The sequence below is a fragment of the Idiotropiscis lumnitzeri genome, chromosome 4 (genome assembly GCF_059441095.1).
Source record: "Idiotropiscis lumnitzeri isolate Australia: NSW breed Sydney's pygmy pipehorse chromosome 4, RoL_Ilum_1.0, whole genome shotgun sequence".
Taxonomy (NCBI): domain Eukaryota; kingdom Metazoa; phylum Chordata; class Actinopteri; order Syngnathiformes; family Syngnathidae; genus Idiotropiscis; species Idiotropiscis lumnitzeri.
Window position 1 is genome coordinate 12,294,802 of NC_142394.1, and position 18,935 is coordinate 12,313,736.

The 18,935-nt window shown below is 39.4% G+C and overlaps 1 protein-coding gene across 3 annotated transcripts in view; it reads left to right on the forward strand.

The window, feature by feature from the left end:
• Nucleotides 1-3,453: 3,453 nt before the first annotated feature.
• The window catches only part of spock1 (SPARC (osteonectin), cwcv and kazal like domains proteoglycan 1), an 85,823-nt gene continuing 70,341 nt past the window's right edge, over nucleotides 3,454-18,935 (forward strand). For 2 of the 3 annotated variants that reach the window (XM_088294454.1, XM_088294456.1), the window contains exons 1-2: nucleotides 3,454-3,593; nucleotides 4,033-4,170. In XM_088294454.1, coding sequence (XP_088150580.1) covers nucleotides 4,036-4,170 — 135 coding nt within the window. In that variant the 5' untranslated portion in view covers nucleotides 3,454-3,593; nucleotides 4,033-4,035. The remainder of the gene's footprint in view (nucleotides 3,594-4,032; nucleotides 4,171-18,935) is intronic. The other variant, XM_088294455.1, reaches the window with a different exon arrangement.

The following is an 18,935-nucleotide window of genomic DNA, read 5'->3' on the forward strand; positions in this document are numbered from 1 at the left end:
CACATACTGTACACAGTTCCCCTACAGCTGTGAATTATAATTTCCCCCTTCACTTCCCTTGCTTCTTTAAATTTAAAAATGCTGACACATAACTATGCTGGAAACGGTCTGGAAATAAGTCAGATTGATCTACAATCTACATTTTAAGATGGAATCCAAAATATTTCAGGTAGCCTTGGGTGTAAATTCTCATTGCGGTTTTCCTCGTTGCTAATTAAAATTCGGTTTACGAAGATTATTGCCTATTTCACAATTTTTTACAGCCTTCCATCAATTGACAGGAGTGTGTGTATATACAGCATGCGATAATGTCTGCTCAACTGTGTCACCCATTTATTTTTTTTTATGAACTTTTACCTTGGACCCATGGCAGGCAATAATGTGAAATAATGCAATAAGATCGCAGCGAAAAGGTTTTAGTTCCCCACAGATGAAAAGGTCAAAACACGTTTTGTGTGACACATCAATTTTACCATTGGCTTTTTTTCGAAATGCAATAAAAACAACCTTTGTCTTTGCATAACAAGTTTCACGGGGCAGGATGAAAGGGAATCAAAAATGGAGACATTAAACCCGTCTTTTCACTCTTTGCAAAAAGATTATTGCAGCCAAATGCTTTCCAAAAGTGCGGGGAATGCAAAAGAGAAGTGTTATGTCAGCTTTCAGTGTAGAAAACATTTCATGTGAAACGTAATGAGATTGTCGTACCCAACTGCTGGCTCCCTATGCACCCAAAATGGTCAATTAAACACGCTCCCTCTTAAGCACACAGAAGGAAGTTGCCACCCTGTCTAGTGTCTGGTCCCACATCATGCCTATGTCAGCAGACGCAGCTCAGCACAAATCCAAGCGCGTCAAAGAGAGCGCATGAAGTGTTGCGAATTCCCCACAGAGAGTCAAATCAGAGAGCCACAGATGAAATATTTAAACGCATACCCCAATAATGAGTTGGCCTAGTTCTATGGCTCAGCTTCCATTTGTCTTTTGTTATACAAGCTTGCATCGCTGTCCGTGGTGCTAAAAGTCGACTCAGAGGTTTCACAGCTGATAAACAAAACGTAGGATGTGCATGACTAATATGAAATTTGTGTTTGGACATCCAGAACAACATAGCTACCAAATCCTGGCAGCGCTTTGGTCTGAACATGAAAAAAAAAAACTCCTGCTGAAAAATAAATGCCATGCATACTGTGCCATTAACAAGTATTCTTGTGTCTAAAAATGTTTTGTTTTTTTAAAGAAAAATGAAGGATCTAAACAAAAAGCTGATTGCTTTATAGAAATGCAACGTAATATTTTTTAAATTCAGTCACTCATAAATTTGTTCCACAGCATGAGACGGACTGAAATTCCACCATCTGTAACATTTTAACACAACACAAAACCTAATGAGAAGGGCAACCTTTGACCCTAAGCACTTTTTGGGTTATATTCTTAAATAATATGAAGTCAAACAGCGAGTCAGATCTTTTATTCTAACGGAATTAACCGAGTATGCAGACAATGGTGCATACCTATTGAAAATGATCTGGATTGATCGATATCTTGCAAAAATGCACATTTTATGTGGTTTGGATCTCTACATCATTTTCAATACAGAGTGGAGCCGCAACCCGGCCCCACGTTCCTCCTACATGTGTACCAGATATTTTTGCTTACCTGACATGTGGTAGGGGCTGACATTTTCTTGGGAATCCTTCAGGATTCAACTTTACCTTTCATCACCGGATTGGGATGGTACAGGATAAAGAATTCATGGGAGCGGACAAAAGCAATGTGGCACAAAATAGTGAGAGTCCATGACTGGAAAGGGGGTGACAAACTGTTCAATAAATTTAAACTTTTTATTTACACATTCATACAAAATGAGAGCGGTATGGGAGGGGGAGTCATGCTGAATGGGAGTAGGACGGGACGGGATGGGCTTCGTTTTCAACGGGACAGGATTTTTATTTTATTTTATTTTTTTATGATGGTCCAGGACTGAAATGGTTTTTTTTTGTCTTTGGGAGTGGGATGATACGGGAGTGAAAATCCACTTCCGTGTCTCCCTCTAGTCTGTGGTGTCGTGTGAGATCCTACAAAATTCTGAATTTCAGAATTCAATTAAATTCAAAGACTTCGATAAAGCAAGGTGTTCTGGGAAATAACGTGCTGTTCAACCATCATATAAAACATTTTAAAATGTTTTACAATTGTAAAAAAAGGGTAAAACAACAGTAACTACATTTTAATATTTACTAGGATTAAATATTATGCGCCGGTACATACAGTCCTTATGATGATATTTGTAGAATATTGATGTGGTCAAGTCAAATTTATTTGTATAGCCCTTATCAGAGACTGAGAATTCATAATTCAGGGTGTCCAATCAACCTACAATGCAGGTTTTTGGAATGTGTGAAGAAACCAGAGTACCCAGAGGAAACCCACGCAGACACAGGGAGGCTGAAGCTGGAATCGAACCCTGCACCTCTGCACTGTGAGGCCATCGCGCTAACCAGTCGTCCACCATCTACGATTAAAATTCTTGTTTATTCATTTGATTATGAAGTGCGAATTAAATTTTCGAACTAAATGATCCTTGTTTGTATGACACACTGAAAGTAAAAAGGCAAAAACAACTGATGAGAAAAATGTCTCTTCACAGCAAATTTCTTACATTTGAAACAACATAAATAATGCAGTGCATTATTTATGAAAATGTGCAGAGCAAACACTTTCACCGTTGATGGAAGGTGGTCGAAGGTGAAGTTTCATCATTCAGCTGACAACCAAGCCATCTGAGGCTTCTCAGTGTCTTTCGCCAAGCAGCGAGTCGGCAGAAATTAAGTCTCTTGTTCAGCTCAGTTCAGTTTTCCCATTGCGGTTCGCCATATCTTGAGTCAGCCGGCTAAATATGATAATAACTCAGAGATCACCGCAACAGAATAAATCTTTCTTCTTGCTTTGTAGTCCTGTTGCCTCCAAAATGGATACACACGACATCCGTCGTTGATGACGCCAATGATGACGCACATTGCACGTTCCTCAAAGGGAAGCTACAGTGAAATATTGCTCGCAGTTTTCAAATGTATTATTCAAAATCTTTTGTGATAAATATTACTCACTGAGAAGAGGGAAAAAACGGATATGTAAATTGTAATATAAACTGTCAGATACAGTAACAGATTTCAAAAGCATGAAAAAGTAGTCTGAATGACATCCTCACCTTTGACCTAAATTACAATAAAGTAGAGTACTGAGGGCGGAAATGTTTTTAGTTACCTGTGTGGATGAGAAGGGCCCCCTGAATGGCTTTTACTTGGGCCCCCAAATGACTTTGTACGCCACTGCTTGACTCGAAGAGAGCAGGGAGACTAGTGAGAAAGAAAGGTAGAGAGAGGTAGAAGGAGAATAATGGAGCAGGCACAGAGAGAGAGAGCGAGGGGGCGGGGTCTAATGACAGGAGGAGAAACCTCCAGCAAGTCCACTCGCCTTGTAGCCTGCAGTGAGTCAGTCTGTCACAGAGGTGGTCTACTTGCACCGGAGTGGTCGGAACTTGGACTTATTTCGACCAGGGTTCGGATTGTGACGCCACCGAACGAACACAGGTAAGTTGGCAATGTACAAGCGACTGTAAAGAGTCGCACATTGTTCCGACTTTGGCTAAGAGAAGCCGATAAAAAAGGCGAAAAAGCGCCTTTGTAGTAAACGTGTTTTTTTTTTAAATGTCTTAATAGTGTAAACTAGCCGAAGAAGGTGAGCTAATCGCATCAAGAACACAACTCTACATTGTTTGCAATTCGATTTCAAAAGAAAGCGCACATATGATGACACGAGTCATCCTCCAAAAAAATAAGCGGCGCTTGCTTCATCTGCTTTTATTGTTCACTGTGCCATTTGGACAGATACATCGTCTGCGTGCGTGTGCGCGCGTGTGTGGAAAGTGTTTTATCCCACTTGAATGCTTGGGCTCAACTCCGTCCTCGTTGCCACTCAACAGCACATCGCATCTCATGACGTCCTTTTCTCCAATGCTTTGGTTTCCAGAAGATGTTCTTCTCTCTGCTCCCTTTTGTGGCTCTATTGCTGAGCACACAGTCTGCAGTGTCTGGCACCACCAATGACAAGCGGCTGACTACTGTGGGCCAACACTCCAAGGACAGATCCTGGAACAGATACAGAGATGTGAGTTTCTTGGGAGCCACTAAATCTCACCAAAAGGGACAAGTAATTAGATTGTGTGTGTGCATGTGCATGTGTGTGTCTCACTATGTCCTTCATAAACCCTGTAATGTACTGCATGTGTGCCAGCAGGCACCATCCACCTTGTAGAGACGCGGCAGGATAGTCTCAAATAACTTGTTTGTGTGACTTTGGTCAACACTTTGAAGCTTCAAAGAACTCCACTTCAATGTAGTTTCACACTTGGACTTTTTGTTATTATAGTGCTGAGTGCTGAGCAGGGATAGATTCCCTTTTCCTTTCCAGCGGTACCTTGATTTATGAGTTGAATTTCTCCCTGACCAAGATTTGATCTCAATTTACTCAAGTAGAAAATGAATATTCTGCATTTCAATGAATTATAATATTATAATCCAGTCAAGCCCCCAAAACCACCACATATTTTGTGTTACATGGTTGTAATGGGTCTGCTCCGATACTATTTTTAAACCGAGTACAAGCACTTACATTTGAGTACACACCGACACTATCAATACTTGATAATGCCACATATTTCAATTGGGATTAAAATGTGTTTTATTGTAATTAAATATTCTTTAAAACCACTAACTTAATTGATGCAAATGCACATTGGTGTTAATTTTATCAGCACATTAACGGTATTTTGCATTTTATCTATATAGATTTTGTAAGAAGACGCTATGTGTTGTGTTAAATACACAACATCATTCTCAATAGTTTGAATTTAATTAACTTCAACTAGGAGTGTAATTAAACAGCCTCAAATATTCATATATACGTTTGAAAAACTATGACCACATCACTGCTCTATTGTTTCGTCATGTAAAACTCGGTCAACCAAATATTGAGTTATCACATTATTACAAACAAGCATAGGTGACAACATCCTAACTTAACCATTGTGCAATCTCATTTTGTCATTTGTCGCCTTTAATCCGTTGATAAATGGCATATATTTTTTCATTTAAAAATTCCCAGACTCCAATAATAAAGGCGACCCTCTCCAGCCTTAGCAGCTGTGCAATCATTGGTGTCAGCACAGTAATGACTTGCCTTATTATGCATAATGCTTCAATAGTAACAGGATGCAGCATATTCTCAGGAGATTTCAGCGAAGCGTAAGATACCTTTGGCCTTATAAGAGCTGGCCGTCCTCATCCAGTGGAGCTGCGATGTGAGGATGAGAATTAGTCTTACATTCAGCTAGGGGCTTTTATAGTGTGTGTATGCGTGTGTTGAGATTTTCTACCTATGTGAATGGAAGTCATTATCTACAAACTGTCTGCGGCGGGTGGAGGGTTGGATTGGGGCGGATAGAAACTACAAAGGATGAGAGAGGCGGTGACCTTTTTGTTTTATGGTTCCACACACCACATACAGCAGATGCAGACATGCTTACCTGTGTATCATTTTGTGCTTTCTTCTCCCTCGCATACAAAAAACAGCTACAGCCGCGTCTCTTGTTCCTTTGACAAAAAAAAACAAAAAAAAAACAACCGCATGAAAAGTGATGATTTGTGTTGATAGAGAACAGTTAGGCCTTTTCAAAAAGTAGCCCATTCATGGCTTAGCAACAAGAAGTGGTGCAGTTTAATTGCAGTGAAAATGTGGTTCAGTAACGGTCACAATGCATGGACTGCAATTTTCACCTGTTCTACACAGAAGACAAAGTATAGGCTCTTAGTACTGTAGCTATCTTGCTATTTTTTGAAGACTAACTAGCTAATGAGCGCGTATCCTCACTAGAGGTGGAGTAAATCCTAGACTGTGAGGCAGCCAATGGCAATACATATAAAGTCAAACAACCATTCACCCTCACATTCATGCCTAAGAGCATCGTGAGTCTTGAATGAACCTCACATGCATGTTTTTGGAATGTCGAAGGAAAGAGGGGTACCCGGGGAAAACCTTGAGACGCAAGGGAAAACATGCACAGTTCACAGACAAAGCCTGAATCCCAACTCCCTACCTCAGAACTGTGAGGCAGATGTGCTCACCACTCACCCACTGTGTCGCCTGTATTCAAAAACCCTCGCACAAGAATTTCAAGGGCTTGCACTACTCTATGCTTGTAATTGATTTGCGCTTTTATTTGTCAAATCAACACGTCCAATGGGTTATTATTTCATTATTACTTCCCTTAACGCCTATACAGAATAGCTTTGCAATTATCTCTCACCACCTTACGATTCGACAACACCTCAGAGTGCTATGATTTGATTCTTTTACTGAATATCGATTCCTATTTATTCAATTTGTTTTTAAATTAACTACTTTTAAAAGAGTATTCATAATGGGCAATAATTCCATGAAAAAAAACCAGACAGATCCAGTACATTTACTTCTATTATCTTTTATTCTGTGTGTGTGAGGTCAAGAAGTTCTGACTAGACATAGTCAATTTTTATTTTCGCTGAAGTTCTATACAATACAATACAATACATTTCTATAGAATATTTCCTGACAGTTGTAAGAAAGCGCTTTACACAGAATAAAACACAAAGTAGCAGTGATTATATCGCAAATACAGTGAAAACAATGAGTTAAAATACAAAGTCATGATACTAACACAATAGACACCAGAAAACAGCAGAACAGTGAACAGTCTCGAGTAGCATCAAAAGCCAGACTCGCAACTACTGGAGACAAATCTATCATTGTGGAAGGTATGCGATGCAATTCCACATCGATTATTGAAATGTATTTATCCACTCAGAATCGTTTATTTTGCCACCCCTACATACACTGTCCCCTGTAGTAGGCAATATACTCATAGTCCAAATCTAAAGTAGCAATAAAAAAGTATGAAAGTAGTTAGTGTGAGTACCAACCTGTAGTTGTGTCTCCAATTCAAAAACCCTTTTGTCTCTCATCGTAACATTTAGAGGAATAATTTCATAGCTTTCTTAATGTCAGTCAATCATCCTTTTTCGTCCTCTGCTCAATTCTCTTGGCGTCATGAACTCCACATTATTTCCTCTGTGTTTCTTTTTATTTCCACATTTTCCTCCATTTCTTTGGAGCCGAAAATGACCCCTTGCTTTCTCAACCATGACACTGTCTAGTTCCTATCTGCCCTCCCCTGTTTCTTCCCCTCTTTTCTGCTCTGCCCTGCCTGCCATGTTCCACTCTACATCCTTGCTGATGAGCCACTTGGTCCCATTCTGCATATGCATGAGTGTCCATTTGTTGGCAGGGAAGCCACAGAAATAGTCTGATAGGCAGAGTTGAGGTGGTTTATCTTAAAAACACCATTTAAATTGGTTCTGATGTATTTGTCCTGTGATTTATATTCAACATGGTCTAGCTGCATTGTAGTGGAAAATAAGCTAAATACACAGCGCCTTTATCTGCATTTACGTTTCAAAAATATTTTCTTTTAGCTTTTTAATCTGCTGCACAAATACTAATTTCCTCTTCCTTCGCTAGTTTCATTTTGAGCCTACATTTGGAGGCTCCCTGTAACACCTCTTCCAGTCAATGAATACAGATGAGTGATGCATTTGCGAACCAGTATAAATACGTGAATAGTAGAATACTGAAGAGCAGGTGCTTCTTGATTGAACAGAGAGGTCATTGACTGACTTTATTATGAGGTTACGACGTCTCAAATTAACTGAGTAATGATATTATGGAGCAGCATGTTTTCACAATGTTTCAGCTGTCATCATTAAAACGGAATGGAAAATCGGTCAAAGCTTGCAATTGAAGCAACATATACCGTACATTGAGCACAAAGGCATCTACATTGGCTATAAAAAGTCTACACACCCTTGTTTGAACGCTAGCTTTTTGTGAGGAAAAAAGCAAAACAAAATCGTTTTCAGGCAGTAATGTGACATAAAAGCTCCCAAACACGTGGGAAAACATGTCATGTTCCACCAAAGTTGAACTTCTTGGATAGAATTCCATGAGGTATCAGAGCAAACAATTCAATTTCAGGAGCGACTTGTTTCCATACTCTTGTTGCGTTTTATTTGAGGATGCGGCTCTCAAGGAAATGGCCTGCTAACCAATCTGTTGTATTATAAGATTGACTGTGGGAATTCGCTGACTCAGCTTATTAAATGACATGTGGAAGGCTAAGCCGAATTCTTCTCTCTCACTCTTTCACTCACAAACGCTTGCACGTCTTAGCTTTGTTTATGTCGATCGTTTTTATTTTTGTTAGTATTTATGTGCATGAAAAACTACTCAGTCAAATTTCTTAAAACCGTCTAGGCTTTCTTCATTTGGGTTAATTGGCCAAATTACTGCTACTTTGTTGCGACTGCCAACATAAATTCTGCTCAGTCACAACCACTGCTTTTTTTTTTTTCAAGGGTTTTGCTACAGGGAATTGAGTCATATTAGTATGCAACACTTGGCTGGACTGAGTTTTGTTTCAACTTTGCTGTTAAACCTGTATCCCCTCCATCAGCACATTATGAAGGAGGGGCAGGCCCAAAGGTGCATAAACATAACACAAGGAGGCACAGATGTGTTGTCTGTAGTTCTGATGCTGATGATGCATCTCATTGTTTTTTAGAATAATTTGTCTGAGTGCTTGGTTCATCTCACTAATTGCCACGAGCCGACTTCAATCATCTGACACTAATATGGATCACCACAATTAAAAGATGGTCATTGGAATGCCAAGCTGTTCGAGTCAAACAATCTTGCCACACTTGTCTTAGCCAAGCTATTTTGGGACGACCAAATCTATGATCTCTGTCGAAGCAGCGTGGTTGGTCGAATAGTAAACATTTTTAAGACTTAAGAGATTAAATTTTGGTCTCTTTTTTTGTCACAACTGCCCTCTGATAATTGTGTAATAATGAAAATCACCTTATAAACGGGCAGCACAATTCCTGCACGAAGTAAAGTATATATTTTACTATTTTCCAGCCTTTCGTCTTATTCCCTCTTCCCTAAAGACTGCCTGCTTTTGCCAGGCAGCCGACTATACTATTTGTAAAAGGAATATGGAAACTTATTGTTGAAAGAAGATATGGAGCTTCCACACTTTTAAGAAATTCTACATACTTTCTGAGGGTGTCTGTGGGAATTTCTCTGTTTATCTGAAAGAACATTTGAGAGGTTTGAGGACTTGAAGGCATGCCAGTGAAATTTCTTCAAAACCACACTCGGTCATACTCATCTACACTTTGCTTTGTGCCAGAACTACCAATGAATTCTTTATTGTGTATTTTTTTTCACACTGTTCATCATCCATCCATCCATCCATTTCATTTTGCGCATGACCTCACAAGGGTCATCATGGGTTAGCCGGAGCCGATACCAGCCGACATTGGGCAATCCTGGACACATCCCCCGCCATTCACAGAGCACATATTGACAATCATTCACACTTTCTCACACATTTAGAACCTTCAGTTAACCCGTCATACATGTTTTGAGGATGTGAGAGGAAGCTGGAGTGTGTGAAGAAAACCCACACAAGCATGGGGAAAAGATGCAAACTTCACACAAGAAGGCCCGCGCATTGAACCCCAAACATCAGAACTGTGAGGCAGATGTGCTAAGCAGTAATTTACTCCTGTCCAAAGTGTCTTCAATTTAAAATAAATAATAAAGTTAAAGTAGTCAAATAATTACTTAGTTATTTAAGTCGATGTCTTTGATTCCCTGCCAGCCATTCCCAAAGCAGATTTGCCCGTACTGCTGGATATCCTAGAGCTTTTTCACAGACTTTGCAAGACCCACAAAAGAGTAAACTCCATTAAAATGTTTCTCAATTTTTCTCTTGGTTATTAGAACATAGGTTGTTTTTTAACACAAACACGGGTGTCTGACCAAAAAGCTCAGGAAACAAACATGAAGCAGAACATAAACTTTGATAATATTTTATTGCTTTTGTGACATTTGAAACTATAAAATAACGCTGATAAAACTACGAAAGGGATTTTAAAAGTAACTCATTTGCAGATATAAAATATCACTCACATGTTTCACATGACTTGTGTTAAACTAAATTCACGAGATGAACTGCATCAGTTTTTCTCATGATACATCCTCCGTAAGTCTTTGGAGTGGTTTACGAACCTGACTTGACTGAAATGTACTGTACTTGATGAATAACATATATGGCATTCACAGTAGTTAATGAGTTAATGGTAAAACTTGGAATAACATTTTTTTAGTTTACTTGATTTTTTTTTTGTGAGACTTTGAAACTATATTTTTGTTGAGATTTGTTTGGGTCCAGTGCACTTTCTCTTGCACATTTTTTATGTATCCTTTGTGTATTAAAACACATAGCAAGCCTATCTGTTCATGAGGTTCTCTACCTGTCGTCGTAGCGGCTGTGTGGCTCCATTATAAAGACGTTTTATAATTCTGTTGTTGTTAGATGGTGCGATGTGTTCAGGCTCAAAGAAAAAAATTCAAGGTTGTCATCTTTCACACATATTATTCGCTTTTATTATTCATGCTAGACAAAAGTCTCTCTAAGGCTGCCTGTCACGGTGACGGCATGATTGTGTTTGCATGTACGTTTTGTGTACATAGGAGTGACATTTTTATTTTCATTTTAACTTCGGTGGTTGTGCTGGCGTGTCACTTTTTTTTGGCACCATTCATTGAAGGAGACGATGGGCTTTGCTGAGTATCCAAAACACTGTACTGGGAAGACATTTGCCGCTTTTGCTTTTAAATGTCTTTTTGTATCCTGCCCATATACGCATCCCGGTGTGTTTGTTCCAGTTGTACAGCAAAGGGGGAGGGGCAGGGTGCGGTTAGAGAAGCTGATTCAACGAACCTGTGAGTCACCTTCACAGGCATATCCTCTCTGAGGAAACACTTCTCAGAAGCACATAGTACTTCCTTCAATTAAGCGAAGTCTTGGCTGAACACCTGTCACTCTTTTCTTATCTCCAACCCATGCTGTCCTCCGTTTCTTTTTCTCCTGTTAAGCTGCCTCCATATATTCTCTCTACACATGGTTTGTCATCGCCACTCTCACCCGGCTCTTCCTTCGGCTCTCGTTTTATACTCGACTAATTCCTAATGAAAGACTGCCCTTCAAAATAAACCCCCTCTCTCACGTCGCTTTCAACCCCTTATTTGTGTGCCCACCCTCAACGTGTGCGTCACTCGTCGAGCTATTGATCGCAAACGAGAAATTGCACATCCAATCTTCAGTGGAGAACTGGGTAAATATTGCGCAGTGTCCCTGTTGATCCCATTTTAAAGGGATTGGCAGGGCATATGCATGTGTCCCTCCAGTTGCTTTCTCTGCATGTGTTCCACCATAATCACACACTCACACATTCTCTCACACACTCACACGCATGCACGCACACACACCCTTAGGCTCCTAACGAGATTGATCAAACAAATCGTAGGGCTCGGTTATCCTGACGTGAGCCACAGTGTAATCAATAGGAGTGTGAAATGCAGCAACATATGAAGAGAGTGTGGGCTAAGTTCGGTCACAAGCCAGGCAGGGGTCACCCTATGACGTAAAAATATGTGCATGTAAGAGAGACACAAAACAGGTGCATGAAAAAGGTTTGTCAGCTTCATTTGGATGAGGAGAAAGTGAATGAAAGGAAAAGCAAAGATGAGAAGCTTTCATGTCACGCCCATCGATACTGTGTGGACTGAGCAGATGAACACAAAGAGGATGGTAGCAGAATGCAATCCATCAAATTCTGTTTCAGTCTGCTTTGTCATGGCTTGTCCTCTAAAATCTTCACTGCCTCTGTGGGGGTTTAGCTTCGAGTTGAGCCCGGATCCTGCTTGGCAGCGGATTGTTTTGAAAGCATGATTTCTGATTTGCTTTTCTTTCAAAATTGTCCTACACGGAGAAAACACACTTGCGCTCCTTGAAAATATCCCACAAACCTTACTGCAGTTTCAAGCATTTTTCCATACACTAATTTCCTGAATATAAGACACTTATACCCATATAATATGCCCCCCCTCTAATAACCCTTATAAAGCGTTTTTTCCTTTATTTAATTAATTAAATAATTATTTTGCAAAAAACTACGTTCTACTCAGGAAATAACGGTAACCTAGTACATTTTTCTTTACTGGACAACTTGACTGTATCAATTGTCCTCTTCAAAAATTGTGCATTGCTGCATCTAATCTGAAATGTATAAATAATGGAGTACAAGAACAACATAGAAGAAAATCACATGAAAACTCAAAATTGAGTGGCGCAACAGGGTTGGCAAGAAATAATCTGTTTTCCCAGTTCAAATGAAACGTACATTTCAAGGCCCTGTTAAATGAGAATTAACGTCTTCTAAAGTTTACACTCCACAAAGAAGAAAGTGTTGTTAATAACAACAACAAATTTGCTTGAACAAAAAATGCACAAGTATGAAATTTGTCATCAACATCAGGCCGTTGTCACCACTCTCAAACATTGTTGCCTTATCCGTCGAATGTGCTTGGACCACACAAAACCCAGCTGTCAATCAACTACAAAGGTACTACCACCTGGAAAAATAGATGCTACTTTTCTAGCATCGTTTTTACACCTTCACATACAGTAACTATGTGTATCCGTTTTATGCTGCTGGTGTCTAGAATATTTGTGCCTGTTCCACACTGCGACAATGAGGCCAAGTAGCAATGCCAGCCCCCCCATGCCCACACGCCGGTTAGCAAGTGGAACTTTCTTTTTACCCTTTTGCTTTTTCGCCTTTCCCTGTGTGACGGGCGCATACTCACGGCCAAAAACTAAGCACTCTCAAGCGGCCACGCCAGCAGACTTTTTGAAGGGAATATGCATTTTCAGGCTGTCGGCTTAGCTAGCTAGCTAACTGCACGTTGCAATTGTGCAAGATAACTGCTGATGTGAACAAAGACACTCAAATTCCTATATAGTGGGGGATGGGAGACTCATGGAGGACTCGAAAGTGTGTCACCAGGCACTATTTTAGACACCAGAAAAAATGAGGAAAACTGAAATCATGAAAAACAGGTTAACACTGTTTTTCCACAAATACCGTTGTTATCAGTCTTATCTTCAAATGTAACTGAAGGAAACAGATCCGTTTGAAAAATAAATAGCATGACAAAATCATATACATTTAGAATATGCTCGATTTCTTTATGAATTATTTTAACTGTTTTACGTGGCTAAAATTCCATTTGTGTGCACAGAAAAGTTACTGTTTGTGCAGAGGTTTGACAGCTCTATCATGTTCACTGGCATGGATGTCTTGTTTTATTGTTGGTAAAACACGTTACCTTTATGTCAACATGTGCAAATCTTATTTAGATCATCTTGCTTCCTTGTCAGTGTACAACTACAAATGTCAAGATAGTTTTGTACCTCAGAGTGGTTCTGTTGCCTTTAATGAAGCTGTCACCCCACGATACGTTGGTTCTAATGTGCAATCAGATGGTTCTTCCTCAGGGTCTGCCGCATCACCATTATTTTGTTTTGAGCAGTTAAGCTTTTAAGTGTGCATGCGCCACCATAACCTTATTAACTCCAACACCAATTTGGTGGCATTGGGGAGAATAATGAACACGTCTCAAACACACACACATACACAGAAAATCAATGAATTTATTTTTTTATTATTCTGAAAAGCTAACACTGCAATACATCCCAATAGACATGTGAAATTAAAGCGCATAATTTATTGGACACTTCTGACTGACACTCTAATGTGGGTACCCCGTAGGCATTGTTTCTATGAGACATTGAGTTTCAAGTGGCATTTCTGGGTGATTTCAAACTACAAAGTTGATTTATCTTTATGGAGTTGTTTAGGATAGAATGATGATTTTTTTTTTTTATTCTAGCTAGTGTGCATCTCTTTTTCCACTTGTCTTCTAACCTTTCCAATTATTATGATGATGAACAGAATTTTTTTTATGAGATACTTGCCTGTCTACCTGGTTCTCCCAAAACCTGTAACATTATGTTATGATTACAATGATAATTAGGGCTTAGTCGTCAATTTGCTTGGCGGTCAATTGTCAATTTAATTTTCATGACATTCACATTAAACAAATGTAAACAATCCTTCCATCCTTTTTCCAAACCTCTTAGTCTCATGAGGGCTGCCGGTATGCTGGAGCCTATCTCAGCTGTTGGACTATTCCGTGAACTGGTGCTGCCGCTTTCCTCCCACATTCCAAAAATGCGCATACTCGATGAGGCTGAATTAACAGCGCCTCTATCTCGTGGTTGCAGCCAAGTAATCAACTCAATTTTGTCTCATTTGCTTGAAGACACAATCAATCAACAATCAATTCCACACAATCGACATTTCTTATATAGAAACTCGAAAGAGACCAACTCTGTATGTTCTTAAATATTCACCTCCATTTATTACTCTTATGGTTACTGTAGTGAGATATACATGGTTTACTCGGAAGCGCTCCCTCGAAAAACACATATGCAACACTAATGCGCGCTGTGCGACATTAAATTAAGGTGGATTACGCCGTGATTGATCAGTGCTGTTCATTTTGTTGCGCACAATAATCATTCTATTCCCTCTCGGCTTCTTGCAATCAGTCTCAGCCACGCTCTGCACCAGCATTGTCCTCCTCTCCCTATCATGTAATGAGGTTTCATCTTGAGCTTTATTGTGCTGTATATTATTTCTGTATAGGCTGACTTCTGCACCCTTTGAATTTTTCCTCCCGTTAGAATCCCTGCGATGGCATCCAAACAGTCCTCAACACATAAATGGTTAATGGAACTTGACAATTGTGCTTTGTCAATCACTCATTCAGTGCATTTTATTTTTACAAGAGCGTTGTTCAGCTTGGCTGGCATTTTAATGCTAATCTGCCAGACCTGAGTGTGAAATGACTCATAGGTCATATATTTCTCTTTTTCACACTTTTTTTCTCCTTTTGATCAGTGGCAAGAATTTTCCTCTCTCTGTCTCTCACCCTTTCACTTTGCTCTTTGTGGTCTTGAAAACCATGTCAAATTGAATTGGTCATTATCTAACCTATCCCCCCCGAGAACATGGATACACTTACTATTTGTGCGTGCAAGGCTGTGCGGGTGTGAGAGATGTCTTGTCTGCTTCAATAATTCAGGAGTTTCTGCTACTGCATCTTGCAGGATGCTTCTCAGAGTGAGAGAACTCAAAAGAGTGTGTGTGTGTGTGTGTTGTTTGGCGGGAAATTGACACAAAGATCTCTTCCTCTTACCTTTCACTGCTTTGCCTTCCCCTCCATGTCATTTTGGAAATGTCATGAGCAAGACGTGTCCCTGATGTACACTTGTGTTTTAATAGTCAAACTGTTGGGGATGTTTGTGAATTGTAAATAATTGTTGAGCCCTCCAGGCTTGTTATGAATACTGCATGAAAAGTCATAGACCTTACTGTGAGAGTTTTGGCAGGTAAACCAATTGCCCTCTGGGTAGTGTAGTCACAGTGGATTAGCTTGAGGAGAAAGTCAAGCTTCCAGCATATTGTTTCTTCCCTAAAGTTCTCACTGAAAATCCTTTCTTTTCTTAAATTACGGCAGTGAAGATGTCTGCTGATTCTAACAATATGGCCTACATTTTTGTCTAGTGAATTGTTACCGTTCACCACAAAATAATCTATTGACACAGTGTGACCTTCTACGAAAATGTGTTTTTTTTATACTCGTTAGTATATGAACTCATATTTGAGCAAAATCCAGACACTGTGCAACGCTGCAATCCATTTGGATGCTAGGGATGCCATGCCATTGTTTTTTTGGTCCAGTTTGACCTTGCCTCCTACAAGAAAACAATTTACTCATTCCAAAAAAAGTCAAATGTTTTAACTAGGGCTGTAACAACTCACCAAAAATATATTTACAGTCAATATAGAATTCTTAAAATATGCATCGGTGTCAAAAAAATATAAATACATAGTCGATAAATGACAAAAGGATGGACCATCAGTATCGATTTGTGAAAAAAAAAAAGAATAATTTGAACATATGTGGACTGCGCAAGTTTCCAGTGGACAGCAACAATATTGTACCAAGGTTCAAAATATTTTTTTGTTTTCTTTGCAGTGCAGCTTTGTGAATCAATGAATTCATTTGAGAAGCAACTTTCGAACTTTGTGGAGTAATTTTTTATTGTTTGCAGTTAATCCCAGGGAACTGAAGCAAGGGTTTTATGAAACAATAAAAAATAAGACAATAAAATGAATGAACAATTGGTTTTCTTATTTTATAGAATCAATAGCTTTTATTTCTTAAATTCACATCGCGTATAGCAACAAACCTTTTCTCATCTAGTAGCAAAGCTAAATTGAAGGCGGCATGGCTCAGTGGTAGAGTGGTCAAACCACCACTCAGAGGGTGTGGGTTTGATCTACAGTCCCTGTGATCAAGTCAAAGTATCCTTGAGCAAGATACTGAAGCCCAGGTTGCTCCTGTTGCTGCATCATCACTAGGTGAATAAGCAGCCAGCGTGAAGTGCTTTGAGCGTCTTGTAGGTAGAAAAGCGCAATACAAGAGAAAGCCCATTTACCATTTAAAAAAAAAGCTGTGCTGTTATAGTAATAAAATAAAATAAAATAATTTTAATTTTATAAAGGATGTTACAAATTATTCCTTTATTAATTTGCTCAGTATAGAGCTATAAAAAAATAATCTGACTAATTTAAGCTTTTAACTTTTTTTAGCTAAATCGAATTGAATTGAAGCAACACTTCAAAACACAATAAAATATATAATTCAAATATGGACAACCAAATGAAGAGAAAAAAAATTGTTATTGGTAATAAAGTTTAAATGTGTGAAGATATAACTCCTATTTTTCTGCTGTCCCTCGTGTTGGGTCTGTTCACTCTCTCTCTTCTGTGAGGCTAGGGGCTCGTCTACACGTAGCCACACTATTTAAAAAAAAAGAAAAATCCCCCTCTCCGTGTAGAAATTATTTTCCATCCACTCTGCCCAGTTGGTTTAAATAAATTTGAAAAATAACACACATCCACACAAATCGCATAAGTGTGTTTTTCAGCCAATTTACCAGCGTGTCACGAAGAGCCCGATTACAACAATAATGCAAACAAATTTGTGGCTTTTCCACTTCAGCATATCCGATTTTTCATGTTGCATAAAACATGATATGTAAACAAGTGGACTGCAGTTGTTAAACATTTATCTACATCGATAAATAAATACAATGTACATAGCCTATATAATAAAATAAAACTTAGCGTCCCCCAGTGAGTCGATTAAATGACGAATTATTATGTACAATCATTTTGTATGTCTTCATTTTCATTCTTGAACTCGGACAATTCAATATATGGCCACATGCAGACGGATTTATCCTCAAAATATAAGACTACTTAGCAGTGGGCTTCCATTTTCAAATAATTTGAGCAGAGGATGTGTCCAATCAGAGACATCAGTTGCTGAGCAAAAAAGACGCTTTCTCATTGAAGCCACTTTTATCTTGTCTGGGGGAAATCAAGACCAGGATGGCGCTGAATTTCTTCAATTTCAATGACAAGAAAACAGAACGTTATGGTTTTTGGTCCCAGTGGCCCTTATATTTCTCATCCTGCTGATCTGGGCGCTCTGGTTCCTTATCTAAAGCCACCAGTTTCGAACTTGGGTCAAACTGGACACTGATTTTAAATCAGACCGGCAAATTGGTGCTGTTGTTAAATCCAGCTTTTTTCACATTGGGCAGCTGGCTAAAGTAAAGTTTCACCTTTCTCAACTTTGAAACAGTAACTCATGCCTTTGATGGATTACTGTAATGCACTTTATTTTGGAGTTAGCCAATCCTCCATCAAGCGTCTCCAGTCGGTCCAAAACGCTGCTGCCCGCTTCTTGGCTGGTACTCGTAAGAGAGAGCACATAACTCCTACTTTGTCAGCTCCCAGTACATTTTAGAGTTTTGTTTAAGATTCTATTATTTTTTTTCAACGCTTTAAATGTTCTCGGCCTACCCTAATCCCTGAGCTACTCCACCCTTATGCACCTTCAGGTCTGTGGACCAGACGCTATTAGAGGTACCGAGGACTAAATAAAGGCTGATAGGGGATTGAACATTTTCCGTTGTCTTATTGTTGATTGTAGCATGACTTATTTTTGCGCTACATACAGCACTTTGATTACAACTGTGGTTGTCTCAAAGAGCTTTATAAATACAGTTGAGTTGAGTGACGAGTTTGTTGAGCAATGGTGCTTCCATCCATCCATCCATCCATCCATCTTCATCTGAGTCACTTCTTCTCACACGGGTCGCAGGCATGCTGGAGCCTATCCCAGCTATCTTTGGGCAGTAGGTGGGTACACCCTGGACAGGTTGCCAGCCAATCGGTGGGCACACAAAGACGAACAACCATCCACGCTCACAAACACACCCTAGGGGCAATTCAGGGTGCTGGTGCTTCCATAAGGCTAAATTAATTAAGGAATGCAGTTAATGTAAATGTTATTTTTCTCAGCACCGCTTCAATAAAAAAGCTGAATTTGCAGCTTTCTCTCATGCAGTCGCTGGATTACTGCCGTCCTTGAGTTTGTCACGTCTTATTTGCAGTGTGCAATGTAAGCAGGTGCAGAAAGCTAGTCTCACAAGGCTGCAGGAACCTTCTTCTTCAATGTGCAGCAAAAATAAAAAGGTAAGGATGGAGGTCACAAGGAATTGACAAAGCTCACAGCTGAGGCCTGGCTGAGCAAATAAACATGGCTTGATGAAAACAATGGTACACATAAGACCAACTATGCAGACAGGTGAGAGAGCACAATGGTAGGTAATGGGTTTGTAATATGTTGATTAAAACACCATGGAATTGTTGTTCCAATAT